Here is a 27,889-nt window from a genome sequence, read left to right as displayed (position 1 = left end):
AATAATAATCATAATAAAACAGAGAATTTAATTTAGCAATTTATGTAGTAACAAAGAACCTCAGTTGTGTAACAACAAACCAATGCATGCATTTTTATGATATGGAATGGCGCCTGTCTTTGCCGGGCCTGGTTCTTTCCCGGGGCCGTGAGCCAAGAACCAGGCCCGTGTCGGCCCGGACAATGAGCCTTCCGAGCTTCTTCGAGACAGCGCCGATGAAGGACTTCCTCGGCATCTCCTTTGCCGCCTCCGCCGGCGGACTCCGGACCATTGGTACGAGTACTTTGTCCAAAGATTTCTCCATTTCCTTCATTTTATTTCTCATCTCCATGAGCTGGACCTTAAGGTCCTGGTTCTCCTTCCTCAGATTAGACGCCTCCGCTGGAGGAATCTCCGGAGCTCCGCCGCTCCGGCCACCGTCCATGGCTTCCCGAAGACGTTGCTGCTCGTAGTACAGCACTTGGACGACCGTTTGCACCGGCAGCCGGTCGTTCTGAGCTGCATGAGCACAAGCTTCCCTCGATAGCTTCCGGCAGTCCATCGCGCCGCAAACTTTCTTCCTCTCGAGATCGCTTAGCGCCGGATGAGCCTGTCGAAGTCGTAACCGATTGCTGAACTGATTTAATTAATCTTACAAATTTAAACTTTAGATGAGATGATCAATTTAAGAAAAACAGAACTAGGCCATGTAATGAAACAGTTTTGGCAATGTCCGAACCTTGAGGTAAATGTCGATTGCTCTGTACATACCATCCTCTGTTATCCTCGACCGCTCGGGTATTAGCCCCGCGACGGTTATGAACTTCGACACCGACAGGTTCACATCAGACGCGATCTCCGCGAGGCAGCCCTTCATCAGCTCGGCGACTTTTTCGATTTCATTGCAGGAAGACAGAGCGTTGTCCTGTTTCGCGTCGTGTCCCGACGTGTCATCCCCTGTTTCGGAGCAATCGATGAAGTTAGCCATGATTCGCTGCATCGTATCAACGTCAAACGTCGTGTCACCGGTGAAGGAATACGACGGGATCAATAGGTCGTCGATTGTCGCCTCCCCGAGCTGCGCTGCAATCCGTTTTTCCAAGTCGAGCCTGCATCGTATCAACGTCAAACGTCGTGTCACCGGTGAAGGAATACGACGGGATCAATAGGTCGTCGATTGTCGCCTCCCCGAGCTGCGCTGCAATCCGTTTTTCCAAGTCGAGCCTGCACGCGACTGTCGTTTCTAAGTACATTGCGGCGCGTAGGAGCGTCGAAAGGAAGCTGACCGACACCGTGTTCCTCTGTCTCAGCAGAAGGCCTACTATCGTTTCGAGAACCACCCGTTTTTCGTACTCTTGTCTCGGCTCTATCTTTTTTCTGGCCTTTCCGAGAGCATCCTGCAAATGACGACAAACGTAATGCATTACGATACGCATGATCAATCGTTCATAAAGATTTATGAGAGTTCTCACCAAGCCTCGAAGAGACTTTTGCGCGTAAAGCACGAGCATTGGCCCGAGAGCGCACTGCTTGAATCCCCGGGCGATCATCGCGACGAGGACTCTTTGAAAAAGATCGATCCGAAGAACAGTTAGATCTTCAGCCCACCAGTGCGGCGCAGTCGAGGAAACATGGCTGTTTAGGACATCGTCCAGCCTCGTCGGGGCGGCGAACTGGCTGTCCTTACAAGCGACGAAGGCTATCGTGTCGACGCAACGGCTAACGAGCTTTACCTTCTCTGCAATGGGGAGAAAGTCCTCAGAAGAATGCAGAACCAGCACAGCTCCGGAGAGGCTCTTCAATGCCACTTCATCGATGTACGCCTCCGTCCGGCCGACTAAATTTCCGACGGCGTATTCCTCGGTCATTTCTAGAAACTCTGCAGCGCATCGCAGCGCGATGATGTTTTCTGTGGTGATTGCGAAGTTTATGCCGTAGCAGAATTTGGCGGCAAGTTCGAATGCATCAGCTCCGCCGGGAAGTTCTCCGATGTCGATTGTCCAAGGGTCGGCGGCTCTGCCGCCGGATTCTGAGATCAGCTTCCTTATGTATCCACATTTTGAGACCAGAGGAAACTGTACCAAAAGTTCACAAAAGTTTCAAGTAATCTGAAATATACACACATATATGTATATATGTATTATACCTTGTGCAGAGAAAAGGAATTTCCTCCAGCAATCACAGTTAGATCACTTTGGACTTCATTGGAAAAAATCCTGTTACATATATATATTCATTGCAAGAAAATAGACAGCTTTGATCTAATTGCAGAAAATTCAAAAACAATTAAGACAATGGAATTAAAGAGATCAAACCATTCACTAGTTCTTTTCTTGGCACTGGAAAGCAGATCCTTCCTGATGGTAGAAGACATGTTTGCAGCAGCATCGACTAACTCAATAGTTATTTAAATCGAAATCAAAGGGCAGCTATATTTTCGGGAATCGAATATGTTCGAGAAGCATCAGATGATGATCATCGATCGAGTTGGCTTTACTCGAAACCCCATCGCGAATAATTCGAATTACAGGCCCCAATTCACAATGATTTGATGAGACATGTAGTTGCATCAATGATCGATTATGGACAATAGATGGACAGCTTTGTTGAGACCAAAGCCAAGATTAAACTCGAGTTTAGAGTGAGAATGGATTATCATCCACAAGACACATTCTTTCATTCATAATTTTCGCGAATTCGATCAAAACACATGCATTGTAAAAAAAATGATCTTGAGCCTTCATTTTCTCCACATGTGTTTGGTCCCAATACAAGAATTTCAGATGAATAGTCAGTCTGTTCATCCGAAAGCTTAAAACTCAGTTACTGTAAAATAACTTGTTGGCCATGGCGATGGGTCCTTCATGGCTTTTTCCTTTATCACTAATTGACAGGTTCCAAGCAAGTTGAAGCTCTGTAGGCAACTGCATTATGGTATGGTGATTGATTTAAATTTTAAAGGGTCCAATCCTTTGTCTTTTTCAGTGATTGCCATTATTGAAGATTGATTAGCTGATGATGAATTTTAATAGTAACAAAGAGGCAGCCTCAGATACAAAATTAACAAACATTGCAGCGTACAGTATAAACACAAACATCTTATAATACAAATACAACAAGTAAATAAACAACACAACATATATATCAATACAGCAAAGTTATATGTTTTTGTTTAACATAAAGTCTTAAATAAACTATCTTATATGTACTTACTAAAAGAAAACAAGCTAAAAATCGAACTTGAATGAAAATCGTGTTTTCACAAATTTTGTTGAACTAAAGTCGCGTTGGAGATTTAAAACGCGCTTTTATTGGAAAAGGAAATCCTGCTTTACCCGATTGCTGCCGATTTTATTCACAAAAACCAATCTCCTGTAGTCTTCTCCTCCAAAATCCCCGCACCCTTCCGAAAAGATTGCGTTGCAGAACCCTACATAAACCTCTGAAACTCTGAAATCCTAATTTTGGAACCCAATTGAATTCCCAATCTTGGATTCGTTCCAATGGAACTCTATTCATCTTTCAGACCACCATCTACGCTGGATTTATCCTTCTCCTCCTCAATTTCGCCCTTTCTAATCCAAGCCCCTCCAAAAATCCCCAAATTCCCACAAAGATTCAACGTTATGGCAGTAGCAGTCGACCCGAAAGAGCTCCCGCAGAACAGCCCTCAGAGGCTATTGAAGGAGCTAGCAGAGCGCAAGAAAGTGGTTTCCCCGAAGAGAAAGGCTCCACCGAGAAGATTCATCCTCAAACCTCCGATGGACGACGCGAAACTGGCGGAAAGATTCCTCAACAGTCCGCAGATGTCGTTAAAGTCGTTTCCATTGTTGAGCTCTTGTCTGCCTCCGTCGCGGTTGAACAATGCCGACAAAACCTGGATGGACGAGTTCCTGCTGGAGGCGAAGCAGGCTTTGGGGTACCCTTTGGAGCCTTCGGAGAATTACGGCGACGATAATCCTGCCAAGCAGTTCGATACTCTGTTGTATTTGGCATTTCAGCATCCTCACTGTGAGAGGACGAATGCGAAGCACGTGAGGTCTGGGCATTCTCGATTGTGGTTCTTGGGGCAGTACGTGCTGGAATTGGCCTTGTGTGAGTTTTTCTTGCAGAGGTATCCGAGGGAATCTCCTGGTCCGATGAGGGAGAGGGTTTATGCTTTGATTGGGAAGAGGTTTTTGCCTAAGTGGATCAAAGCTGCCAGTTTGCAGAATTTGGTTTTCCAGTATGATGATATGGATAGGTTGATTAGGAAAGATCGAGAGCCTCCAGTCAAGTATGTTACTTCATTTCAATCCTTTTTATTGCCATTTTCCTTAATTTGTGTGATGATGATATCTTGAAGGTTGTCTGATGTAGTTGAGAATTTCTGCTTATTTTGTTTAGCATTCCAATTATAGATAGCAACCCTCTGGTTGTGTGATGTTTTGCTATGGCAGATCGGTTTTCTTGGCCTTGTTTGGGGCGATATATCTGTGTTTCGGCATGCCGGAAGTGTACCGTGTTCTTTTTGAAGTGTTTGGTATGGACCCTGAGGCAGAAGATTGCCAGCCGAAAATTAGGAGACAGCTCGAGGATGTAGACTATGTTTCCGCTGAATTCGACAATCGAAAACTAAGTTGGCAAGATGTTGCTGCTTATAAGGTAATCTCTTATTTCCTTTAAGATCATTATACCTTCAGCTCAAATGAGTCCTAATGTGTTTGAATGATGATCAACAGCCTCCAGAAGATGCACTTTTTGCCCATCCAAGGCTTTTCCGGGCATGTGTTCCTCCGGGAATGCATCGTTTCCGCGGGAACGTATGGGATTACGACAGTAGACCTCGAGTCATGAAGACACTCGGATATCCTCTGCCGCGAGATGATAGGATCCCTGAGATTACGGAAGCTAGGAATATCGAGCTTGGGCTGGGATTGCAGGTAACCGGGTGGCTTCTCGACTTTTTTTTGCTTTTTCTATAAAATGTATTCTCTTTTTACTCGGAATGCAATGCAGCTTTGCTTCCTGCACCCGTCGAAATACAAGTTCGAGCATCCTCGGTTTTGCTTCGAGCGTCTGGAATATCTCGGTCAGAAGATCCAGGTGATCTTTTGTGCTTAGCTGCAAAACTTAGAGCCAGGATTTAAGCTTATATGACCGATGTCTCATGTTTCGTTCGACCAGGATCTTGTAATGGCCGAGAGGTTGCTAATGAAGCATCTAGATGCCCCTGGAAGATGGGTTCAGGAGAAGCACCGGCGCCTTGTAATGAACAAGTTCTGCGGCAAGTACTTACGGGAGAAGTATCTACATCGTTTCATTATCTACAGCGAGGAGGTACAAGATGCGTACGAGCACAACCGGAGGTTAAGGAATCCGGCCACAACCTCCGTCCAACAAGCCATTCACGGGCTTGGGTACGCAGTTTATGGAAAACCAGACACTCGGCGCCTCATGTTTGAGGTTTTCGACTTTGAACAGATCCAACCTAAGGCTGTATCTTAAGATATCAAAAAAATGGATGCAGATATAACCATTGCTGGTACAGTATGTATATAGAGCAATTTTCATCATATTGGGGAACTACATTTTGTATTCTAACATCTCTTGCTTGTAGAAGAATACTTTCATCATTTTAACACTACAGATTCTCATTTAGATATGTTCCCAAACTCCAAAAGGCATGAATGTATTTAATCTTAACTGTTGGCAGATACAAGTATGACATTTCGTTGTTTCAAGAGTGTTAGGAACTATTTACAGGATCAGAACACTTCAGACAAAATGATTTAGTATGTACATTTAACTAATCTATGCAACACTTAGCCTGAAGTGCTTTCGAGCAGTTTACCATGTGGAGTTGAGGATGGATCTCACAGTAGATTTGATATAGTGCGGAGGGAAGTTGTTAGAACGGTCGAGGCAGCACTGAGAAGAGCAGGATTTTGGTATACTCTGTTCCGCAGTTTGTACCCAAAAGAAGGAAAACAAGAAAATTAGTCCCATGAGCAATGTATGAGATGGAGAACTGAATTGACAAGACGACGATCAAGCTAGACATTAAAATTACAGAAAGGTTAGCATGTTAAACCTTTCTATATAACATTTTTGTATATGGTGATGCACCCGGATTTTTTACTACTGTCAATGTCAAACTAAGCTTTTATGGGCTTAAGCCTTATTTAGCATTACTACAAACCAACATTTTAAGATAAATATGAAAAAGCATGCCCCTTTTGAATCTGTCATCAAAGGATAACCATACATAATATGAACATATGATATGAACTACTTATCTGTATTGGAAAAACATTTATATAATCTCAAATTTGTTCAATTTATCTCACCCAACGGCTGTCGCTCCCCACGAAGCTACATTATAAATCACCATGCTTCCATCCCATGCTTTCCTAAGCTTGCTCTTCTTCTTTTTCAAAGAAAATGTCTTGTTTAGAGCTGATACAAAGTTTCAAAAATGTAAATATTGATACTTATCCTTGGAATTTTCATTTAATAATGTGAATATTTACAGCGGCAGCTAAAAGAAGACTATTAAAACCAACCCTGTTGAAGCTGATCTGGGGACATGTCCTGCAAAATTATGCAACCACCATTAAATAACAACAGTAGGAACATAACACATGCAGATGTCAAGGAAGCTTAGGTCACAACATTATATAATGCATTTTTAGTGCCAAGGGTGCTGCTTGTTCAACAATTTAGTAGGACGTTGATTGATTTTTGGTTTAGGGACCACTTTCTGAAAACCATAAGATATTGTGGTGTGTCATAGTACAGGTTCTACCATGTATAATGTTTCAGTCATGGTAATTGAGAAGATTCCATTGACGGAAGATAAACAAGAAATTCTGTTACCTTAGTTCGTTCAAGGGACAAAAGATATGCAGCCATGAATGAGGCTATACCCTCAGCAATATCTTCTTGCTGAACCAAGACATAATCTTCCATTTCAGCCTCAACATCTCTGGCTCCCCAAAGATCATTTTTGTTAAGCACTTCCCATGAACTGGCTTCCTCTGCATCAAGAGCAGGTTGGTAATCATGATGTAGTATTTGATAAGCCACAATTATTTTGCAATCATTCTCTATGCTATCAGATGATGACATAATCCAAAGGATCCTATAGAAGCAAACAGAAGTATGTACCAAAATATGAAGTGGCTTTGAAAAAGTAACATACCAGCCATATCTTGCGGAAGCAATGCCCCAACATTTTTAAAATTCTCGAGGAAATCATCACACTGAAATCTTGATTTAAGAAGACTATATAACTGCAATGATAAAAGCCAAAAAAAAAAAGGGATGTGAGATGTTTTAGGATCCATCTATTCTTTGCAACCTTATGTGCAGCAGTGCAGTGCAGTGCAGGAACAAGAAAAACAAGAGTATTAGTTGAACAGTCATTATAGGAGATCATGACAGCAACTTTAGAGCATAGAAAGCTAAGAGCTAAGAGCTAAGAGCACTACCACAAACAAATATGTGATATTATGGATACTGTGACAATCTCTTGAACTGTAGTGCTGTTAATGATATTGCATCAACATTTATGTTATCAAACAAATATATTCAGTCTGACCATTAAATCTCAGATCAAAACCTTAAGAAATCTAGGAGAAAATATGAAATCGTTACCTTTGTCGTGTCAGAGTCACAACCAGTAACGGCACTAGTGTCAGTAAAGCCTTGGGGAGTATCATGTTCAACAACAAGACCATTTTCAGCATTTTCACAACCAGATGCAAGCTGCTGTAGGGCTAGCTGACATTGCTGGAGCAATGCTTCGAGGGATTTTCTGTTTACACAGACCTTCTCATTCTGAACATGTTTCAACTCTGCCACCTCCATTAACCTATTAATATCACTCTCTTCCTCAAAAGAGTATGCCGCAATGGGAGGTTTACTGAGCAGGCTGTGAATTTAGCCAAAGACAAAAGCTGGAATCTTCATGTATTTCTTGATATCGGTTCTATGGAAGAAAAAAGCAAAAAAGAAAGAGAGGTTCACTATTCGAATCCCAAAAGTTCTCTATGAATGCAGGTCAGCAAAAAGAGGCAATCACTGAGGGAGGTAAGCAAAATTGAAAACTCAGCAGGTTTAATTGATACTATGTATGTTGTCAAGCAATTATATCATAGATTTTACAATGTTGTACATTTAATTGGAAAGGAATCCGAGAACCACTCCAACTAAGGCTGCCTTACTGAGCAGATCATAAAATCATAATAACACAATAAGAGGAACGGTATTTTTTAAATATAGCTCCCAATCTTTGTTTTATGTTTTAGATAAAGGATGGTATTTTCAACTATAAACAAGGATGCTTGACTGCAATTTATTTCTTCTAATGATGAAATTATTGCGTCTACTTCATCAAGTATTCAACAGGGCAGGAATTTGTATATGCAGAACAGCAGAAACTTCACTTCGATCTAAACAACCTAGAAGTAGAGTTCCCATAAAATAAAAAAGGATCAATCCAGAGACAAGAACACTAGCGAAATTGGAATCGGCTACCAACAAACTATACGCAAAACAAGCAGAAATTCGACAAACAGCAGATGAAAGATCTTCTCAAGACGTTCAATTTCAATCAAATCACTTTTAGTGCTTAAAAAAACTGGTATAAATCACAAACAAGGCGGTTTATTGAATTCAACAACACACAGGCGAAGAAGATGACAACTGATTACAGATAATCGGAAGTAAAATCATAAACAAAATTACACCCTAACCTAACCTGTGATCATTCATTCGACACCGTCAAGGAAACACAAATCTTCAAATTCTCGTGTGAACACCGCTGCCGTGTGATAATTTTCTTGGAAATCTCTTTTATTTGCTTGTTTATCGTGGCAGAAATAAAAATACATTCATAATTTTTTATTTGCTTTAACTTTTAATATGACGATTGCCGAATTGTCCGCACGGATATATTAAAAAATAGTAATAAAATATTCCCAGTTGGAGAAATTGCACGTAATCCCTTCAGCTATACAATATTTGCATGTGCCACCCGTAATATTGCAGAAATTAGAAAAGCCACCCCCATCTTTTTGCATACTGTCTTTAACCTCTATTCTCTACAAGGGTTATTTCTTACCATTGAATCTTTACAATTTATAGCAACATAGACACAAATTTTAACCAACCAACCCCTTCTTATTTCATTTGGATTCTGTAAACACTTGTTTGTAATTCACTTCTATTAGCAATTTAATGCATTTACAGCATCTCATGGCCAGGTAAAATCTTCCAAAAAATCACACCAGATTTGATCGAGCACGGTCCGGGAATGCAATATTTCGAACATGCTTGATGACCGTGCTAGCCTATGAGGGATCCATACGACATTTCTCTTTACTCAAAGAAACTCAACCAGCTAAAATTTGATGTAAGATTTGCGAGATTTAAGAATGAGAGCTCTTAGAAATATGTATATATATGCTATACCACACATAGTTTTTCATAACAGACGGGATACAAATTTTGCAACCATCTTCATTCAGAGAAACACCACACATGTCTGAAAGAAAACACACAAGCACATTCCGTGACAACTATCCTAAATTGTTCGATTATGACAGCAGCACGAAATGCTCACCAACGCCATTCTACAACACCACTACACTTGGTTTTTTCGGTAGGGCCTTTCATGATGTGGAGGGGATTCAATCACTTCTTAAGATGAGGGAAACAGGCATACACATCAGCTTTGGGATGCTTTGCTTCGGCATGTTCCCTGCACTTCACCTCTGACGTTGTGCACATGAATGTCTGCATACACACCTTGCACTGCAACCATCATCGAACAATTGTGAATTAAATAGTAAACTGTGACTGGTAAAGACTATTCTGAAATTCTTGATTCAGATCAAGAACTGAGAATTAGATCTTAATTGTAATGTAGCTTCATCTATGCAGGATAATGAAGCAGTTCCAGTGCAAAAAAATAATTGAGGAATAAACAGTATTCAAGAATCACAAAACTGACTATAGGCTGAGATGATTCTGTAGAGAAAGCAAAGTAACTTCCAAGAATGGCTTTTAACATAGCATTACAAGATGAAGTTCAATCAAATCTATACTACAAAAACTATCAAGATGCTTCAATGATTTAGAACTTAAAAGAGACTAAATTAGGATTTCCAATGACCTGTAAACATAAAGATTGTGCTTCTACACCATCACAAACACAATAGAAACTAAAATACTTCAATTGTATGCACTGCATTACCATTTGGGTGAATATGTGCACCAAAAAATATTTAACTCGAGAGTCGTTATCTCATATCTGCATCTAGAGCCTTGGCAATCTCAGCAACTACTGAAGAACCCAAGAAGGTAGAAATTGCATCTTTAAGGTACTTTCTATTCCAATAAATATATGTGCAGATGCAACCTTAAAAAATGTTTGGCTCCATAGGATAAAGAAAGAATGCACTAAAAACAAGAACCCAATATTTGTTTATGCTGGGAAAAGATTGTCGGAAATACTAATTACTAGCAAAAAAGTTCAATCAAAGACATAAAAAGTAAAATAAAATAAGGTAGAGATTAGTGAATGAAAGCATAAACATTGCAAGAAACTTCCAGGGCCAACCCCTGGCAAAAGGGCACTCCCCAGGTCACTACCATAAGAGAAATATAATAGATTTTTAAACATGACATATATATATATATATGTGTGTGTGTGTGTGTGTGTAAATGTATTTTAACTTAAGAAACGGATCATTGTTGAAATGATTGTGTTTATTTTGTTGGTAAAATAAAAACTATTCAATGTTGTATTATTAAGGCCATACTTTAGTGTCGCCGGTCTATCGAAAGGCCTAAGATCAAGAACGCCCGGGCAACTTCAGAATCTCATGTCCACTAATTTCCCTCTCATATATTCCAAACTTCTTCACGCTCAAAGGGCATAAAAAGTCACATAAAATTGCAAACTTAATATTCATTATCTAATCAATTCATCACATCAACTGAAAAATAAATCATCTTTAGACAAGTGCTCGAAACCGTAAAAAATATACTATACCTGAATGTTCATGGCCTTTTTATTGGTCTCGAGCTGGCTTCCTGCGCAGATCGGAAAATTAAAAGAGTTTTGAACAAGTAATCGGACAAAGAAATTGAAAAAAAACAATAAAAAATAGAAAGAACCTTTCCCAGCCGCCTTGGCTTTCTCCAAGTTTTTCTCACGAGCCATTTTGGATTTCTGCGCATTACCGCCACCCATCCTGTCTGCGATAACCGCCTCCGATCTATTTGATTGCACAGTAATGCGCGATTCAAGAACCTTGACCGATTTCTCCTTCGTGACGGCCGAGCGCAGAGCAAACGAGGGCGCCTAAACACAGCGGCGGACGGCACAGTGCAAATTGGGGAAGAGCGTTAGTTAATGAGAGGACATATAGATGGCAAAGACTCCCCCAAGAGGTTTCGATTATTACGAAACTGACCCCAATTTATTGCAATTAGCATATTATACATCTTCCTTTCTTTCCGTTTTTAACCTCAAAGATTATTTAAATTTTGTTTTAGATATATTTTGTACTCAATTTTGATATTCTTTATTGTAGTCATCTAATTCTATGTTTATTTGATCGATTTTAAGAAAAATATATAAAAATAAAATTTTTTATTTTTTTATAAAAAAATATGGTATTTTCTTTTTATTTTCAAAAAAAAAAAGAATAAAGTTGTGTTTGGCAATTAGCTGGTTAGCTGATTCAATTAGCTGGTTTCTGGCTATTCAATTAGCAGTTTGTATTACAGTGTTTGGTAAAACAACTGTTTGATATTAGTTGTTTATAACTATTAACGACATTGATATGTTATTTTTTAAAATATTTAATTTTGTTCAAGTTTGAAATTTATGAGAATTTTTATTATTAATTATTGAAAATTATAAAAATATTATAAAATATTTATTTTTATTTTTATTATTTAAATATGAAAAAATTATTTTTACTAAAAAATAATAATTTTTTATTGAAATTATGTAAAATATAAAATAATAAATCTTTCGTATATATATTTTTATTATGTTAATTATTATTTTAATATATATAAATAAATTAATAACTTTTATTTTTTCTATTTGATTTAGTTTTAAAAATTTATATATTTTATAAATAAAATAATTTATATGTAATAATTAATAATAGTAATTATTTTAAATTTATAAAAATAAAAATATAATTAATTAAATATATTAAAAATAATTAATAAATACTGCTATAAAAATATATTTATATGTATAAAATAAATAATTAAGTTTTAAGGGTAAATAAGTAATAACCAAAATTAAAATTAAAAGCTCTTTCAAAAAGCTGTGTAGATAAACTTTTCAGAAATTAGTTTTTTTGGTCCAAAAAACTCTTTCAAAAAATTAATTTACCAAACGCCTAAATTAACTTTTTGACTGGTCAAACACCTAAAAACTGTTGAATAAGTTAAAAGCTCTTGAAGAAAACGTTGTTCCCAAACACCTTCTAAATTGAAATGACAACCAAGAAAGTAAAAATAGATTTGAATTACTGAGGAATGAAGTTGTTGGAATATGAAGCCTGTTTATATCCTAAAATCTAGGGATATGATTTGGATATTATATTTTAGATTTTAGAGATATGATTTGGATATTATTGTCAAAGGCTTAGGCTATAAATATCCATGTATTCCTGATTGAAGATGTCCTCGTATAAGTTTGATTTGGAAAAGTTTAATGGGTCGAATGACTTCACGCTCTGGAAGGTCAAAATGAGGGCACTTCTGGTTCAACAAGGATGTGCGGCTGCGTTGGAGGGAGAAGACAAGTTTCCTAAAGACACGAAGGAGGAGGTAAATAAGGAGATTTTGGCAAATGCTCATTCCGCAATCTTGCTGTCAGTTACTGATGAGGTGTTATGGGAGGTTGTAGATCAGACAACGACTTTTGGGTTATGGAATAAACTGTGTGAGAAGTACCAAAACAACTCTCTCACGAACAAGCTATATCAGAAGCAACGTCTTTACACCCTCCGGATGTCCGAAAGTACTCAGGTAAATGATCATCTTGATACCTTTAACCGTATCATTCTTGATCTTCAAGGAGTTGAGGTTAAAGTAGATGATGAAGATCAAGTCCTAATTTTATTGTGTTCACTACCTCGTTCATATGAGAATTTTGTAGATATTATGTTATATGGTTGTTGATGTAATTTTTCAACAAAAATAAAGTAAAATTCAAAGATATAGAAAATATCCTTAAACTTGATTAATTAGTGCCTGAGATTAGGAATCTCTAAACACTGTATGGTACAGAAAATAAACTGGAAAATAAAAGACTGAAATTTAAAGTGGTGATCCCCAAATCTGACTTTGCTTTGTTGAAGTTGATTGAAGATGCCTTGCCAAATGATGATCCAAATCCTTAAATATTCTTTGAAGAAAACGTTCAGAACCGCCGCACTGTTTCACCAACCGTTCCCACCAGTTACAGAACTCAGAACTGCCTCTTTCATTGACACATGTCTTTAACCGCCTCGCCAACCGCATAACCCAACGACCGACCAACCGACCAATCTAGATACATAATTGGTCGCCAGATCAAAAGACTCACTGGTCGCCCCATCAAACGACCACTATTTGGTCTCTTCAATCGTCTGACCTATCAACAGACCTTTCTTCGCCCGACTTCCTTTTTCGACCGACCCCCATAGCAGCCAACCTTTGTATCAACCGACCCATTTATCCGACTGCGGATAATCCGACCTGCTTGCCTGACCGCGGACCATCTGACTTGCTTATCTGATTGAGAACCAACCGACTGAGAACCCACCGACTGACTCTGGATACCTTTTTATTATTATTATTATTATTATTATTATTATTATTATTATTATTTTTTGTGCGTAACAACATGCCTCCTCCTCAAGACTCCTAAGCATCATTTCTTATGATGTTTTAGGAGTTAGTAGGTTAGCATCCGAGGCTACGTCAGCCTCAGATCCGACCTCCATCCTTTGAGGCTACGTTGGACCCGACCTCCATTTATCGCGGACTGGTGCTGGCCTGGACGTTGGTCGATCTTGCACTACCATTGTATTCAGACTCCCGTCCGACTTATTCCTCCTTTCGGCCACTGTTGTTCTGTCATTCTTTTGCTCGCCTGAAAAGTTATGGTCGGCGACCTGACCCGTGTCCGTCCATTCGGCGGGGTCCTCCTGACCTGTATCTGTCCATTCGGCGGGGTCCTCCTGACCTGTATCCGTCCAGGTTACGTAGTCCTCCCGATTTTTGTCCGTCCAGTCGACGTGGTCTTCCCGATCTGTATTCGTCCAGTCGGCGTGGTCCTCCCGACCTTTGTCCATCCAGTCGGTGTGGTTATCCCGACTACGGTCCGTCCATTCGGTGTGGTCCTCCCGACCATGGTCCGTCCAGTCGGTGTGGTCTTCCCGACCATGGTCCGTCCAGGCGTCGTGATCCTGCCGACCTGTCTCCGTCCATTCGGTCGTCCCTGGTCGGGCCTGTCCTCCTGTTTGGTCCTGTCTCCAGTCTGTCTGACTGGGTATATGCTCAGGAATGGCGTTGTCCGTTTGGGGGCATGACATTTCTGGCGGTGCAGGAACCGAATTCAACATGAATTTTGATTGCTCCATCAAGTTTTGCATTGCGTCATGTATTGCCTGAAGATTTGCTATCTGCTGGTCGTACATTTGCCGAAAACCTGCTGTCAATTCGGCCCGTAGTTGGGAAGCTTCTTCTGCCGTGATAAAGCCAACGGCTGTACTGTGGAATTGAAAATTTGCCATATGGATCAGCAATTTTCTCCCACTGTGGTCGCCAATTTGTTGATGTAATTTTTCAACAAAAATAAAGTAAAATTCAAAGATATAGAAAATATCCTTAAACTTGATTAATTAGTGCCTGAGATTAGGAATCTCTAAACACTGTATGGTACAGAAAATAAACTGGAAAATAAAAGACTGAAATTTAAAGTGGTGATCCCCAAATCTGACTTTGCTTTGTTGAAGTTGATTGAAGATGCCTTGCCAAATGATGATCCAAATCCTTAAATATTCTTTGAAGAAAACGTTCAGAACCGCCGCACTGTTTCACCAACCGTTCCCACCAGTTACAGAACTCAGAACTGCCTCTTTCATTGACACATGTCTTTAACCGCCTCGCCAACCGCATAACCCAACGACCGACCAACCGACCAATCTAGATACATAATTGGTCGCCAGATCAAAAGACTCACTGGTCGCCCCATCAAACGACCACTATTTGGTCTCTTCAATCGTCTGACCTATCAACAGACCTTTCTTCGCCCGACTTCCTTTTTCGACCGACCCCCATAGCAGCCAACCTTTGTATCAACCGACCCATTTATCCGACTGCGGATAATCCGACCTGCTTGCCTGACCGCGGACCATCTGACTTGCTTATCTGATTGAGAACCAACCGACTGAGAACCCACCGACTGACTCTGGATACCTTTTTATTATTATTATTATTATTATTATTATTATTATTATTATTATTATTTTTTGTGCGTAACAATGGTAGAACTACAATTTCTGTTAACGATGTGAAAGATGCCCTTATGTCCAAATAATTGAAAAGAAAGGTTTCTCTGGAAGAGGGTTCTGGTTCAGGTCTGTTTGCAGGTAGGGGAAGACCACAGGAGAGGGGTAACGGGAATGGGAGGTCGCGTTCAAAATCAAAATCCTCTAGCAAAGTTAAGTGTTATCTTTGCAAAGAGAAAGGGCACGTTAAAAGGGATTGTCCACAAAAGAAGGGAAATACAAAAGTTGATTCTAATAACAGTGGCGGCAGTGCTGCTGTGGTACAAGACAGTTCTGATGATGGGGACTTTGGTGAAGTTCTGACAGCGTGTGGTGCTAGTACTGTTGATTCCTAGATTATGGATACCGGTGCTTCTCACCATATGACGTTCTCTCGTGATCTACTCACTTCTTTTAAGGAATGGAATAGAACGGTGAAGTTAGGTGATGATGGGGTTCTAGCCATAAAAGGGAGCGGGGTAGTGCAGATAAAATTGCATGACGGTACTGTCAGGAAATTTGACTGTTGGTATATTCCTGAACTTAGAAAGAATTTGATTTCTCTTGGTACCTTAGCCAAGAATGGTTTAAAATATCATGGTGAAGGTGAGTGGGTGAAAGTCCTGAAAGGTGCTCTAGTAAGGATGAAGGGAAAACTGCAGCATGAAATTTATTTTCTACAGGGCAGTTCAGTGATGGGAACGGCGGCGGTATCCCAGTCCTTGGATAAACATGATGACAGGACAAATTTGTGGCACCGTCGATTATGTGACATGAGTGAGCTAGGGTTGTCTGTGTTGAGCAAGCAGGGTTTATTTGGTGGGGATGTGATAGGTAAAATTCAATTTTGTGAGGCTTGTGTAAAAGGGAAGCAACACAGGGTGAGGTTCAGTACCGGTCATCACACTTCAAAAGAAATTCTTAGTATGTTCATTCAGATCTATGGGGTCCCTCACCGGTGAAATCGCAGGGTGGGTGTTCTTACTTTGTCACTTTCATAGATGATTATTCGAGAAAAGTCTGGTTGTACTTTCTGAAAACTAAAGATGAGGTGTTTGGGAAGTTCAAGGAGTGGAAGACCATGGTTGAAAAACGAGACTCTAAGAACTGATAATGGGTTGGAGTTCTGCAACGCTCCATTTGATGATTTCTGCAAGAAAGTAGGTTGACACACTGTCACCGAACCACGTAAAACCTCTGTGTTATTTATTTGATTTCTTTCTCGTTTTCTCATAACAAGTGGTATCAGAGCTTAGTTCATTGGTAGGGTGAATTGAGAGGAATTGGACATTGGATCGTTGTGAGAATCCCTTGTGACCTGCGGAGGTGTCTTGTGTCGAAAGTCTCCTGGCGGTGTTGGGTCGGTCCCGACTGGTAGGTCAGGCAGCGGGTCCCTTTGTGATAGGCGGTGCAAGGTAGGCATGGAAGGATAAGGGTTTCGGCAACACAGCGGAGAAGATATCAGAGATGTGCTCTAATATAAAGTGAGCCTTGGGTTTGTTTGTGGGAGTCAAGATGGGTGATCGTCATGTTGTCAAGGTATTCGATGGTATGAACTTCGGTTTCTAAAATATGCATATAGAAGATTACATGAATGGTAAAGATCTAGATGCGGTATTGAAAGAGAAATCCGAAGACATGGATGAAGCCAAATACAAGAAGATCGACATGAAGACGATGAGTGCGGTTCGACTAACCCTTTGGGAGAATGTCTCAACTGAATTTAGATTTGAGGCAAAAGGAAAGGGTGAAGATCAAGTCAAAGTTGAAGCCGAAGAATAAGGACAAAGAAGATGCAAGTCAGGTGGTATGTTGGAACTGTAAGGGGCACTTGAAACGACAGTGCAGGGCGCCGGAGAAGGATCAGAGTTCAGCAAACGCAACGGAGGAGATATCCGATGCGCTGATTCTGAGCGTCACCAGTCCAATGAGGTCATGGATTTTGGTCTCAGTAGCGTCGTTCCACTCATGCAGTGATTCAAGAATCATGGAATCCTATACCACATGTAACTTTGGTGTTGTCTTGAAGACGATGAGACACTGAAAATTGTAGGTAAAGGAATGATTCGAATTAGAACACCGAATGGTGGGGAGTGGAGATTGGATGAGGTATGTTGAAGTGGAAGATGAAATCAGTCTTCAAGTGGGAGATTGTTGGGATATGAAGCCGGATTATATCCTAAAATCTGGGGATATGATTTGTATATTATATTTTAGATTTTAGAGATATGATTTGGATATTATTGTCAAAGGGGCTTAGGCTATAAATATCCATGGATTCTCACTTTAACATGTGCCTGCGTACTTTATAGTAAAATTCAGCGCCCTCAGACGTAGATCATTGTGATCGAACTGGGTTATCAAATTTTTGCGTTCATTTGTCTTTGTTATTTCATCTTAATTTCTTAGGAATTTCTGTAACAAAAGTATATTAAATTCAATATCTATTTTTATTTAAGATATTATTATATTGCTAACGTATATTTTACATAAATTATCTTATTTGATAGTATTCTATTTTTATTTAATTTTTTCAATGTGTTTGAAATTTATTTATAAAAATAACGATGATTAAAATAGTAAAGAAAGGAAACTCAATTTTAAAAAAATCGAGCATACTAATCTCATTACCAAAACATAAACGTCCAAATAAAATAAAAAGTAATAATAGAAAGTACAATTCAAATGTCGAATACGGTCTAGGTCTAGGTCTAGAGTACCACTACCAAAAATAGAAAGCGGTGGATGCACCGAAACTCATACGACTGCGTGTGCGTAGAGTTAAAGCCTATTTGTTATTTGTTTACTGTTGTAAATAATCTATTTTCTATATAAAAATAAACGAGACTAGTTATGATTTTACTTAAACTATATTCTGTGTTTAACTTAAGCTATATGTTACCCGTCCTAGTTCAAATACTTTTTTTTTTTTTTTTTTTTTATATATTATTTTCGTATTTTTTATTTCGAAGTATCAATTATTTATTTTAAATACTTTTAATTTTTATCTAAATTACAAATATGCTATTAAATATTCAATTATTTTTTTACAAAGATAAAAATGTTAAAACTTCTTATATATTTTCACTAACTAATAAAATACTACTCTCAGTTTTAGAATTATAGTTTGAGTTGTGTTTAAGAAGAGATTTTAAGAAATATTGATATTATATTGGTAGTGAATAAAAAATATGGATAAAAGACTTTTTTGTGACAATTGTGTAATAATAATTAAAAAATAATTGTAATTTTATAGTGATATGATTATTTATGAAAATAAGACTATTATTTTTTTACCGACAAAAATGATAAACATGACTATTGTTATTGTATTGAGACGGATAAAATATTATTTATTAATATACTGTAAAACCTTAAAAAGCCTCTTTGGACAGGGATGGAGGGATCGTCGATCTCCAACAAAATTCTATCTAGTTGTCCCATGCACACGTATGTATGATTTATTTTTGAGAGAAGTGATCCTGGTATACCATAGCACAACTCCTAGTAAATAGTACTCCAATAATAATAATAATAATAATAATAATAATAATAATAATAATGTGGTGTGGCACCCGACCGGAAGATCGTTCGAATGTCGTTTTCCGACAGCATTCGGCGCAACCAACAGTGTGGGGTCCGTCTCGCTCTTTCAAATTCCAATGAACATGCCCTCTTCTCTTCCCCTTCTCTGTCCGAACCTCCAAAATCCAATCCCCAGCTTCAACAGCTCTTTGTCTTTTTACCTTCTTGATCTTGTTTTGCATTTTCCTGGTGAGAATCAATGGACACCCTGGAGATTCTGCTACTGGGCGTCGTGGGTTTTGCTGTTCTGCTGTCTTTACTTGTGGATTTGAATCAGAGCAAAGTGAAAGGCAGTGACCCATATTTCTTGGATTCAGGCAAGTGGGAAGAGAAGATAAAAATCCCCAATTCTGGAAACCCTAATCCGGCGGGCGATGAGATTATCGACGATTGGGAGGGAATAGAGAGGAGTGAATTGGAAAAGCTCTTTGGGGAAGCTGTGGTTTTCGCGAGCCACAAGAACAATGAGGATAAGATTAATGGAGACGTCAAGTTGCAGCTCTACGGCCTTCAGAAAATTGCTCTTCAAGGCCCTTTAAGCCATTCCTCGCAGCCGCCATTGGCATTGAAGCTTTCTGCTCGAGCAAAGTGGTAATTAATAATTTATTAATGTTCACGAATTGGAATTCGATTTCCAAGAATCATCGTCCATTTCTTGCCTGAATTAATGTGGGGCAGGAGTGCTTGGCGAAAGCTGGGAGACATGAGCCCAGAAATGGCTATGGAGAAATATGTCAACGTTTTGGCTGAGGCCATTCCATGCTGGAAGGTGATCAAGACTCTATTTTTTTTATTTTTTTTTATTTTATAATCCTGATTGATTTATCCATTCATCACAGGCACATGACTCATTCGTGACTGGTTTGAAGGAGCATTATCCATCGTTGTAATGCAAGACAGTGGCTTGTTTTGATTCTTTATTATTTGAATTTGGAATTGGGCTATTATATTTTATTAGCATATAGAATAGTAGATGTATATGGTCCTACTATACCTCGTCAGCTATTGATAAGTTCGAATAATATTTTAATTTTGGAATTTTGTATTCACTTGATTTATTATTATTATTATTATTTTTTCTTGATTTGCAATTTATCTAGAAGAATTAATAAGCCACATGGTAATAAATTATCACTACAGAATTCCCAAGCACGAGACTTGGAAATTTTCTTAGGTAAATTTATCTTACTGGGCTGTACAAAGACGCCGCCTTTTTTAGGCTGTCGTTGAGAAAAACCCTTGGCTATTTCTACAGCAAAACCTCAATTTTTATTTTATTTTATTTTATTTTTAATTATAATAGAAGTCAGTACGAACACATAAATCATATGTTGCTGTCTTGAATTGTTGATTGATTTTGAAGATACATTTTTCCTGGGGTTTTAATGGTCGTTGAAATTACCTTACGCAATCTCCATTTCCATCTGAGCAATGGGAGTTGAGATCGAATCTGACATTTGGGAACCAAACCCGGCACTGTACATCTTCCTATTCGTCTGCTGTTGCCTCTCAATCTTTTATCTGCCCGCGAGAGCAACCGCCTCCAATGTCTTCGATCACGCCTCGTCTGCTTCTTTTCTTCGATTCCAGCGGAACTTTCTGGTCCTCTTCGCTCTCTCCTCAGGTTTGTTCACATTTCATTTCCTGCAGTTCCATTCTGTTTTCTTCTCTTTCTTGAATTGGTTTTCTCTATTCTGTTTTTAAGTGCTGGAAGGGTCGCGGGCTGTGTTCGGAGAGTACGAATTCGCCATTTACAAATTGACAAAAGATCAAATGGTGAACACTTTATGCATTGGGTATGCAGCCTCAGTGCTTGCTGGGAGTTTTCTTGGAGTGGTTTCTGATTTACTGTGAGTGTAGTTTTTACTGAATCAATTATCACATTTCAGAGATTTCTTGGCATACTTCACTTGATCATATGGTTTCTGATAGGTTAATTAGGTGGAATTTCTTGGTTCTTAAATATCTAGTTTTTGTTTCTGCAGAGGTCATAAAAAAGTGGTATTGTTGTTTTGCATTTTGCATCTTTGCACAAGCGTATGGAAGATAGTTGTGGGTGCTCAGGTCATTTGGTTAGGAACCATCACTCTCTCTGTGGCCTCTTTGATATTCTCTTTCAGTTTCGAAGCATTAATGGTGGTAGAACACAACAAGGTTTGAGTTTTTTTGTTTTCTTGTAGTATTGTTAAGAGAGGCTGTTAATCGATTGATGACGGCGTTAGTATTATACTTTTGCAGCTCGGGCAGAGGCAGGATTCGTTGAATGATATGTTTTGGTTAATGACTTTCTTCGAATGCGCGTGTTTCGTGGGCAGCCAGGCGATTGGGAATTATCTGATCAATGGTGATGTGAACAAGAACATAACTAATATATGGAAGGAATCTGTAGTCGTGGCTCTTTTGATAATCGTCCATTTGAGTCGTAGCTGGAAGGAAAACCCGAAGAGTGCAAGTTTTAAGGATTATAGCGTTTTGTTTCGTAGACATGTTGTTGGGGGTAAGATGGACCTAAAGATGATTTGAATTCTCATATGTTTTTGAAATATTTTTGGTTTGAATGATATTGAGTTTGCAATTAATAGATAAACGGGTATGGTTGTTATCGTGGGTACAAGCGTGCATCCATTTCTCCACTGCCGCGTTTTGGATTCTTTGGGCGCCAACGATAGTGGTAAGATCCCGACTGCAGATAATATGTTCGTATTTTTTTGTGTGTGAAATTATTTTCACCTTTATTGCGGTAGGCTGACGGAAGAGAGGTGTCGTTGGGGCTGCTATATCCATGTCTGCTTGGTTTCAAAATGCTCGGCTGCACTGGATTCCCGTGGATGTCTCATGGACCGTTGGCAACACGGATAGAGGAGTATTTGATGTACGCCTTTGTTGTAATTGGTGTTGCTTTAACTGTTGTCGCCTATGACTATCAGGTGCGTCGTTGGCGAATTAATTGCTTAGTCTTATTGTTCTTCACTTTTCGATGTTGGTATATGATTCTAGTTATGGATATGTCATTTGTACAGGAAATTGAGTTTCTTCTGATAATTTTCTGCTTGCTTCATGCTTGCATTGGCTTGGTTCTTCCGTCGCTCGCCCGGCTTAGAAGCGTGTAATTATTTTTGTCGCTCTTTTCCTGTAATAATTCATTGTTTCGGCCTGCTAATTTCGATTCCCATGAAAATGCATTTTCATAGGTGTGTGCCGAATGAAATCCGTGGAGGAATGATGAGTTTGTCTCTTGTCCCTGCAAATGCAGCCGTATTCGTGATGCTTCTCCTGGTACATTCTGCATCCTATCGGTTTATAAATGTGACTTGCACAAGATTAAATTCGTCATCTTGATTACGATCTCTTATGCTGCAGAGAGGTTACTACCAGTGCATCGGCAATTCAACCATCCTTGCGATTGCAGCTCTTGGGCAATTCTCGGCTGCCTGGTGCATGTACACGATGAAAAAATGGGGGAAGCAACTCCACCTGAGTGAACACAGCTTGTGAGAATTTGTTTCTTGGGAAGCTTTGCTTTACTTTACTCCATAGAGGTAGTAAGCCTTCTACCTCGTCGCGATCCTGATTGTCTTATCTGAGTTGAACTTGATAGGGATGACATAGCGATCTTTAGTTTTTAGTACATACTGCCGGGAGATGTTAACCTTGTTCGATCAGTTGGTCCAGCATCTAGGTTCTGAGCAATTTTGGAATTTGTATACAGAATTTTGCTTCATTCTTGAGACGAGGGAATTTGTACACACTGCAGAACTTGTTTAGGGTTCCAAGTTTCGGATTGCTAAATTTGGCCTAATGTGTATCTACAAATATCAATCTTCTTCGTCGGTCTGGTCTTGATCTCTAATCCATTTTGTGGCTACCCATTTTTCTCCTCTGATCACTTGGCAGCTTCCATGAAGAGATGTCTGCAGATTTGTCAAAGCCATATGCATAATCAGAAACATCTGGCAAAACTATATACATATTATTCTCAAGAAACAGCCATAATGTCTTATTCACGAACAAATTTCAACAACACAATATAGTATATAATCAATTTCTTGGCTCCCCCTCAGTATATATAACGATCCAAAACTTTATAAACGCTTCATGTATTTTAGCATATTAGCATTTTAGTATTTTTAACAATAAGCTAAACGCATAAGAGTAATGTAACAACAATATCAAGTATAAAATCACAATGATGCTCTCGTGCAGATAGACCCAGAAAAATATATCAATATATGCTGTCAAAAGAATCAAATCAATGCCCCGTTAAACTCATAAAAGAATGAGGTAACGGTGCAGACTTGATGGTTCATACTAGTTCTAGGCATTTAAGAGAAAACTGGGGGATGCACTTTGAAGAAGCAATGCTTCTGGAAAAGAAAACTTGGAGGATGCTGTGATTTAGTGCTGCAGTTTGTCAGGTTCAAAAATTTTAGAAGAAAATGTTTGAAGGAAGAATGGATTTACTATGCATGCAAATGCAACAATGGTTCCATCATCACTGCCAACAAATGCATTTGCTATCGGCTAGTAGAGAACAAGCTATCAACCCAATGCGTCCGCTCCCATAAAATATATGGCTCCATTTTCCTTAAGTAAATATATACTAGGGAAGAGAGAAAAGTAGTGGAGTTACTCACAGGATCAATGGTACCATTTGGTGTGAGTGAGTAGAATAGAAGTCCATCTCCTTTACGCGGCTTTACTTTTAAACCAATACATTTTCGAAAATCATAATTTGTGTCCATATTTTGCCCATCCTGTACATTCAAAAACATAATGAACTTTCAACTAGGAGCACAAACAAGGTCACCTGGGTGGTATTGGAGGACTATAAGTGGGAACTAGCAAAGAGGCAAGAATCAACCTCAAAAGGGAACATCGTTTCACCTCCTTCTTCAACATCAGATAAATACAACAGGAAGGAAGCAACCTGCATATTTCAAATCAATGTTCATTTGCACAACCAGGCCATTGCAAATCAGCAGACAAAACCAGAAAGAGTAGAATAAAATAAATAAATCAAATTTATTTACAGTAATTATTTGGCATGACCACATGGTGTTCAAATTGGAACAGAAGTATATTTTCTCATATATTGACTCATATGTGTCACTGATGACACAGAACAACCTTAGATGTCAATGTTTTGAGGATTAGGCACTATAATGTAATTCATAGAGAAATCTTTCAACAATAATATCAAGCTTCTTATACCCTTTGGCTCTTTTGTGGACCATATTCAGCAACACTGAAGGCATCATAATGAGAGTGATATCTCTGTCCAATCTCATATCGCAAGACATTGAAGGACTGTAACACAATTATATACGTCATCAGAAGTTTATTGAGTGAATCACCATAAAAGATTGAACATGCCAATTGAAATTAAGTCAAGTGACAAAAATAAACTTTTGATTAGCTTTAAAGTATGTTAATTTGCTTTAAAATGGTAAGAAAATAGGACTAAAATAACCCCAACCAAGTCATGACATAATTATGTTGTCAAAAACTAAAATCATTTGAAATCTAGGTTTCACTGTGTCATGTGCATTCCATCTGAAACAAATTCCACATCTACTGGCAAAAAGGAAAACTGCTAAATGGTACGAAAACTAAAATTTACATTTTACTTTCTAAAGGTAACATTGTTAGTGTGTGTGATAACTTTACAAACCTCATTATAGTGTTTGCAAAACATGCTTTTGTAACTAGACCATTGAATGAAAGAAAAGTTTCAAAGCAAAGAGGTCTAATCCTGTTAGTCAAGTATACGTCTTGGCCACTCATTGAGTACTACCTCCATCATTTCTTTTCAAATATTAATACACAAAATAGAATTTAAGCACATGATAAGTTTCTGTGAAGTATATACATAGAGGGAATTTTCACAAATATTTAGATCAGGTGAAATCCATATCTAAATCACAAAGACCACTGGAAGTCATGTTCTATATTGGGTACAATCACTTTTATATGGATTGTTGATTGTTGGGACAGATGGAGCAAGTTGCCCATAAAGGATTTGAATATCCATCTTAGTCAAATTTGAGCCTAAACTATTGGAGATCACATTATTACTTGGAATCATTCCTCGAGTCCAAAATACAGCGGAATAAACTCGAAATAAGCATCAGTGCATGTTTGGCTAGAATTACATCAATTAAGTTAAATAATGGTTGAGTCTCTTACAAAAGCTAGCCCCGTTAGGAGAAAAGTATTTATGTGGGTGATAGTTGTACTCTTTTACCTTAAATGGTGAAAAAAAGATGATTGGTCAAGTGCCCCGCAGAGATGCAAGAGCTGGACTAGGTCGCGACATGGTGTGTCCATCTATTTTCCTTACCCATATTATTCACTTAATTACAATGAGCAACTTTCTATGTTTGTCCAATTGTTCTAACAATCAAACCATGACTAGATAGCAATTATTCTACTCTGTGAAATTTATAAAATTTGAATATATATATATATAGTAATTTGAAATTGTTACCAAAAGTATGGGTTGATTAAAACTATGTGTCCGGGCATCAACACTACAGCAAAAACCACAATTCAGCATCAGTAATACCAATACCAGTACTACCAGGAACTTGATATTTTGTTGTAACCAACTAACAAGCTTAATTTCAAAAACCACTCTGATTTCTCTCAACTTCTATACTTTTGGATAGGATATTCTTATACAAGTTAATACAGGCAAGCAAAATTAATTGCACATCTTAACATGTTCTGGATTATTTCAACAGGGCGATATCTGGCCATCAATCTAATGTACGAATCTATTCCAATTATAATTTCTAATGAAAGAAGGCATCGTGAGTTTTTGTCATAATCTAATTACAACCTTATTATATAGGAACAAGGAAAAAAATAGATTATATATATATAATTCATAGATCACACTACCTCTCCGTGGCTCCTAGGAATCATTGTTGCTTTAGCAATTTTTGCCTCGATCTGATCCAGGATGCCAGATTTGTCTTCTGATGCACTGATAAACATGCCGGAACTAAAAGAAAGGTAGAGCTTCATCACAACATGCATATATTTAGGTTTGATTCTTTGGAAAAAAAAAGTGTTACTCTGTAAAATGCACACTCCAGATGCTGGGAATAATTACCTAGTCCTAATTCCTTGAGTATTTTCGGCTGTTTCTCCCTGGCGAAGAGCCAAGGATGATGGTTTGAGCTGTGGCCTTGCCATATTGATAATACTTTGGCATTGGTTCACAGTAGCGAACTTTGGGAAGTATAGTACCCTGGGATTCCAACTCAGAATCTACATATGGGAATCCAAGGGACAGAATATGCATTAAAGCATAACAAAAGATTTGCAAAGCAAATCAGAAATCATATAATACCATCATACTACATAATAATTATATACAACAGATCTGAGTAATATCTGCAATCACATAAACTATATTTAAAAACATTCACCCAATATTAGTTGCAAATACCATCATACTACATCATGTACCATAAATCAAGTCAAATCTGCAGAGCATTCTCACATTGTGAATTGCTACTCAGTGGATCGGGGCTTGTATCTACTATCGATACAACAAGACATTTTTGTCTTCACATTAAGCAATTTCCACAAGTTTACTTAGCTATTTCTATTGATAAAACAAGAGCAAATTTGGTATTCTTTAACGATGTCCATTTTGAGAGTTTCTTTGTTAATAAACAAATTTTCCTTTTACAAAAAAGTATTTCTTTTTTCATTATAAGCATTCACTAGATAGTTTTAGATTGTGCATAATAGTGAACTTTCTTTTTCTGTTTTTTTCTTTCAGACAGTTTATCTGTTTAGAAACCTCAGAATCAAGGACTGTTTGCATTAGAATGCAAAACAAGTGATTCATATGATACAGATGCAAGGAGCATGAAGTAAACCACGTTAACATTTCCAACTAAACTTATGTTCCAAGTTAACAACCAAATCAAAATTGTTAACCAACTGCACCGAGATCAAAACTACTCGCCAATCAACTCAAATTATTTCATGTCAATGCTATGAGAAGAAAATCAGCAATTTAACAGCATTGCCCCTAGCTTCACAAACAGACAAAAGTAGTTGAAACGCTCCCGCATAACTACCTGAAAGGGGATTGCCTCCACAAAATCTTCGCCGGAGTCTCCATGCGGCAGCGCCTCGAGTTCTATTCTACTTTTTTCCGCCAATCCCCGCATCCGCGGCCTTAAATTACTAGGCATTTCCTGCAGTAAACGGAAATTTACTTCATCACCTCGTACGCCCGCGCATTTCTGGAATAAATACAATCACATTTAAAAACCTACAAATTGCATTTTACCTGCTGAGAAAAGAGAGCTGAGCCGAAAAAGCCTGCGAGAAAGAAAGAGAGACACAGGAGGAAAATCGATGGCAGCCCTAGGCTGGTCAAACTCCCTCCTCCGAATTTACTTCCTTTCGTCTTCATTCTTCTCCCCTTCCCTCCCCACTTTTCTCACACCCCAAGCCAAACTCCGATCACCGGAGCTACTTCTCCACGTTCACGACACAGACTGCGATCTACACACTACTACAATGCAGCAAAATCCCGGAAATCCATACAACTTCGAACTTCGTACACGGCGGGAAGACTCAACCCCCTCCTCCTCCTCGTCTTCCTCTGTATTCTCACTGTTGATGGAGCCGTTATATTTATATCGCAAGAACACGCATCGCAGATCGCAGTAGAGTGCCACGTGCGGTGCACGTGGGTCGAATCAGACCGCACTAAAGCTCCGATTGGTCGACCCAGGTGGAGT

The 27,889-nt window shown here is 38.7% G+C and overlaps 7 protein-coding genes across 8 annotated transcripts; 3 read left to right on the top strand and 4 right to left on the bottom strand.

The window, feature by feature from the left end:
- Nucleotides 1-94: 94 nt before the first annotated feature.
- On the bottom strand, nucleotides 95-2,516 carry LOC127248777 (BTB/POZ domain-containing protein SR1IP1-like). Its single transcript, XM_051271298.1, has 6 exons — nucleotides 2,295-2,516; nucleotides 2,126-2,195; nucleotides 1,452-2,054; nucleotides 1,108-1,376; nucleotides 719-995; nucleotides 95-589 (listed from the first exon to the last, which is right to left on the bottom strand). Exons 1-6 carry the CDS (start codon nucleotides 2,351-2,353, stop codon nucleotides 95-97), a joined length of 1,773 nt encoding a protein of 590 aa, XP_051127255.1. The 5' UTR covers nucleotides 2,354-2,516.
- A 786-nt stretch (nucleotides 2,517-3,302) lies between these two features.
- Nucleotides 3,303-5,619, top strand: LOC127248487 (ribonuclease III domain-containing protein RNC1, chloroplastic). The gene is made up of 5 exons (XM_051270849.1): nucleotides 3,303-4,255; nucleotides 4,419-4,623; nucleotides 4,701-4,901; nucleotides 4,978-5,064; nucleotides 5,146-5,619. The coding sequence occupies exons 1-5, from the start codon at nucleotides 3,483-3,485 to the stop codon at nucleotides 5,464-5,466; spliced, it is 1,587 nt and encodes a 528-aa protein (XP_051126806.1). The 5' UTR covers nucleotides 3,303-3,482; the 3' UTR covers nucleotides 5,467-5,619.
- On the bottom strand, nucleotides 5,570-8,889 carry LOC127248488 (uncharacterized). Of its 2 annotated transcripts, none has more exons than XM_051270851.1 (7): nucleotides 8,723-8,889; nucleotides 7,618-7,951; nucleotides 7,163-7,253; nucleotides 6,838-6,998; nucleotides 6,525-6,552; nucleotides 6,309-6,417; nucleotides 5,570-5,916 (listed from the first exon to the last, which is right to left on the bottom strand). In XM_051270851.1, the coding sequence occupies exons 2-7, from the start codon at nucleotides 7,828-7,830 to the stop codon at nucleotides 5,835-5,837; spliced, it is 684 nt and encodes a 227-aa protein (XP_051126808.1). In that variant the 5' UTR covers nucleotides 7,831-7,951; nucleotides 8,723-8,889; the 3' UTR covers nucleotides 5,570-5,834. The 2 variants fall into 2 exon arrangements, with proteins under 2 accessions (XP_051126808.1, XP_051126807.1); XM_051270850.1 differs by having other exon boundaries at nucleotides 7,618-7,894; nucleotides 8,723-8,883.
- Nucleotides 8,890-9,406: 517 nt separating this feature from the next.
- LOC127248489 (uncharacterized protein At2g23090) lies at nucleotides 9,407-11,414 on the bottom strand. Its single transcript, XM_051270852.1, has 3 exons — nucleotides 11,146-11,414; nucleotides 11,021-11,061; nucleotides 9,407-9,777 (listed from the first exon to the last, which is right to left on the bottom strand). Exons 1-3 carry the CDS (start codon nucleotides 11,219-11,221, stop codon nucleotides 9,658-9,660), a joined length of 237 nt encoding a protein of 78 aa, XP_051126809.1. The 5' UTR covers nucleotides 11,222-11,414; the 3' UTR covers nucleotides 9,407-9,657.
- Nucleotides 11,415-19,225: 7,811 nt separating this feature from the next.
- LOC127248640 (uncharacterized) lies at nucleotides 19,226-22,874 on the top strand. Its single transcript, XM_051271094.1, has 11 exons — nucleotides 19,226-19,709; nucleotides 19,797-19,887; nucleotides 19,958-20,742; nucleotides 20,824-20,968; nucleotides 21,104-21,272; nucleotides 21,357-21,615; nucleotides 21,701-21,789; nucleotides 21,863-22,045; nucleotides 22,139-22,224; nucleotides 22,310-22,394; nucleotides 22,479-22,874. Exons 3-11 carry the CDS (start codon nucleotides 20,550-20,552, stop codon nucleotides 22,611-22,613), a joined length of 1,344 nt encoding a protein of 447 aa, XP_051127051.1. The 5' UTR covers nucleotides 19,226-19,709; nucleotides 19,797-19,887; nucleotides 19,958-20,549; the 3' UTR covers nucleotides 22,614-22,874.
- On the top strand, nucleotides 19,318-20,008 carry LOC127248527 (acyl-CoA-binding domain-containing protein 5-like). Its single transcript, XM_051270889.1, has 3 exons — nucleotides 19,318-19,709; nucleotides 19,797-19,887; nucleotides 19,958-20,008. Exons 1-3 carry the CDS (start codon nucleotides 19,318-19,320, stop codon nucleotides 20,006-20,008), a joined length of 534 nt encoding a protein of 177 aa, XP_051126846.1.
- Nucleotides 22,875-22,884: 10 nt separating the features above from the next.
- LOC127248641 (probable prolyl 4-hydroxylase 9) lies at nucleotides 22,885-27,763 on the bottom strand. Its single transcript, XM_051271095.1, has 8 exons — nucleotides 27,433-27,763; nucleotides 27,218-27,337; nucleotides 26,236-26,393; nucleotides 26,022-26,124; nucleotides 24,330-24,425; nucleotides 23,980-24,045; nucleotides 23,753-23,872; nucleotides 22,885-23,029 (listed from the first exon to the last, which is right to left on the bottom strand). Exons 1-8 carry the CDS (start codon nucleotides 27,556-27,558, stop codon nucleotides 22,934-22,936), a joined length of 885 nt encoding a protein of 294 aa, XP_051127052.1. The 5' UTR covers nucleotides 27,559-27,763; the 3' UTR covers nucleotides 22,885-22,933.
- Nucleotides 27,764-27,889: the final 126 nt, after the last annotated feature.

This window comes from Andrographis paniculata, unplaced genomic scaffold, assembly GCF_009805555.1.
Source record: "Andrographis paniculata isolate CXL003 unplaced genomic scaffold, ASM980555v1 Contig34END, whole genome shotgun sequence".
Classification (NCBI taxonomy): domain Eukaryota; kingdom Viridiplantae; phylum Streptophyta; class Magnoliopsida; order Lamiales; family Acanthaceae; genus Andrographis; species Andrographis paniculata.
This window is presented reverse-complemented; position numbering and strand designations above follow the sequence as displayed.

What these genes read in the sequence shown, in the direction of transcription:
- LOC127248527 (XM_051270889.1), top strand. Translation starts at nt 19,318, where the DNA reads ATGGACACCCTGGAGATTCTGCTACTGGGCGTCGTGGGTTTTGCTGTT. An exon ending in CTTTCTGCTCGAGCAAAGTG is followed by an intron (nt 19,710 to 19,796) that starts GTAATTAATAAT and finishes AATGTGGGGCAG; the next exon opens with GAGTGCTTGGCGAAAGCTGG. An exon ending in AGGCCATTCCATGCTGGAAG is followed by an intron (nt 19,888 to 19,957) that starts GTGATCAAGACT and finishes CATTCATCACAG; the next exon opens with GCACATGACTCATTCGTGAC.
- LOC127248640 (XM_051271094.1), top strand. Translation starts at nt 20,550, where the DNA reads ATGGGAGTTGAGATCGAATCTGACATTTGGGAACCAAACCCGGCACTG. An exon ending in GGAGTGGTTTCTGATTTACT is followed by an intron (nt 20,969 to 21,103) that starts GTGAGTGTAGTT and finishes TTGTTTCTGCAG; the next exon opens with AGGTCATAAAAAAGTGGTAT. An exon ending in CTCGCCCGGCTTAGAAGCGT is followed by an intron (nt 22,225 to 22,309) that starts GTAATTATTTTT and finishes GCATTTTCATAG; the next exon opens with GTGTGTGCCGAATGAAATCC.
- LOC127248488 (XM_051270850.1), bottom strand. An exon ending in GCTTCCGCAAGATATGGCTG is followed by an intron (nt 6,999 to 7,162) that starts GTATGTTACTTT and finishes CTCTTGATGCAG; the next exon opens with AGGAAGCCAGTTCATGGGAA. An exon ending in TGGGGAGCGACAGCCGTTGG is followed by an intron (nt 5,917 to 6,308) that starts GTGAGATAAATT and finishes ACTGCGGAACAG; the next exon opens with AGTATACCAAAATCCTGCTC.
- LOC127248487 (XM_051270849.1), top strand. Translation starts at nt 3,483, where the DNA reads ATGGAACTCTATTCATCTTTCAGACCACCATCTACGCTGGATTTATCC. An exon ending in GATCGAGAGCCTCCAGTCAA is followed by an intron (nt 4,256 to 4,418) that starts GTATGTTACTTC and finishes TTGCTATGGCAG; the next exon opens with ATCGGTTTTCTTGGCCTTGT. An exon ending in AAGATGTTGCTGCTTATAAG is followed by an intron (nt 4,624 to 4,700) that starts GTAATCTCTTAT and finishes GATGATCAACAG; the next exon opens with CCTCCAGAAGATGCACTTTT.
- LOC127248641 (XM_051271095.1), bottom strand. Translation starts at nt 27,558, where the DNA reads ATGAAGACGAAAGGAAGTAAATTCGGAGGAGGGAGTTTGACCAGCCTA. An exon ending in ACTCAAGGAATTAGGACTAG is followed by an intron (nt 26,125 to 26,235) that starts GTAATTATTCCC and finishes CCTTTCTTTTAG; the next exon opens with TTCCGGCATGTTTATCAGTG. An exon ending in CAAATGGTACCATTGATCCT is followed by an intron (nt 23,030 to 23,752) that starts GTGAGTAACTCC and finishes ACAAATCTGCAG; the next exon opens with ACATCTCTTCATGGAAGCTG.
- LOC127248489 (XM_051270852.1), bottom strand. Translation starts at nt 11,221, where the DNA reads ATGGGTGGCGGTAATGCGCAGAAATCCAAAATGGCTCGTGAGAAAAAC. An exon ending in AGCCAAGGCGGCTGGGAAAG is followed by an intron (nt 11,062 to 11,145) that starts GTTCTTTCTATT and finishes CGATCTGCGCAG; the next exon opens with GAAGCCAGCTCGAGACCAAT. An exon ending in AAAAGGCCATGAACATTCAG is followed by an intron (nt 9,778 to 11,020) that starts GTATAGTATATT and finishes TGATGGTTGCAG; the next exon opens with TGCAAGGTGTGTATGCAGAC.
- LOC127248777 (XM_051271298.1), bottom strand. Translation starts at nt 2,353, where the DNA reads ATGTCTTCTACCATCAGGAAGGATCTGCTTTCCAGTGCCAAGAAAAGA. An exon ending in AAAAGTCTCTTCGAGGCTTG is followed by an intron (nt 1,377 to 1,451) that starts GTGAGAACTCTC and finishes CGTCATTTGCAG; the next exon opens with GATGCTCTCGGAAAGGCCAG. An exon ending in TTCACCGGTGACACGACGTT is followed by an intron (nt 996 to 1,107) that starts TGACGTTGATAC and finishes CGGTGACACGAC; the next exon opens with GTTTGACGTTGATACGATGC.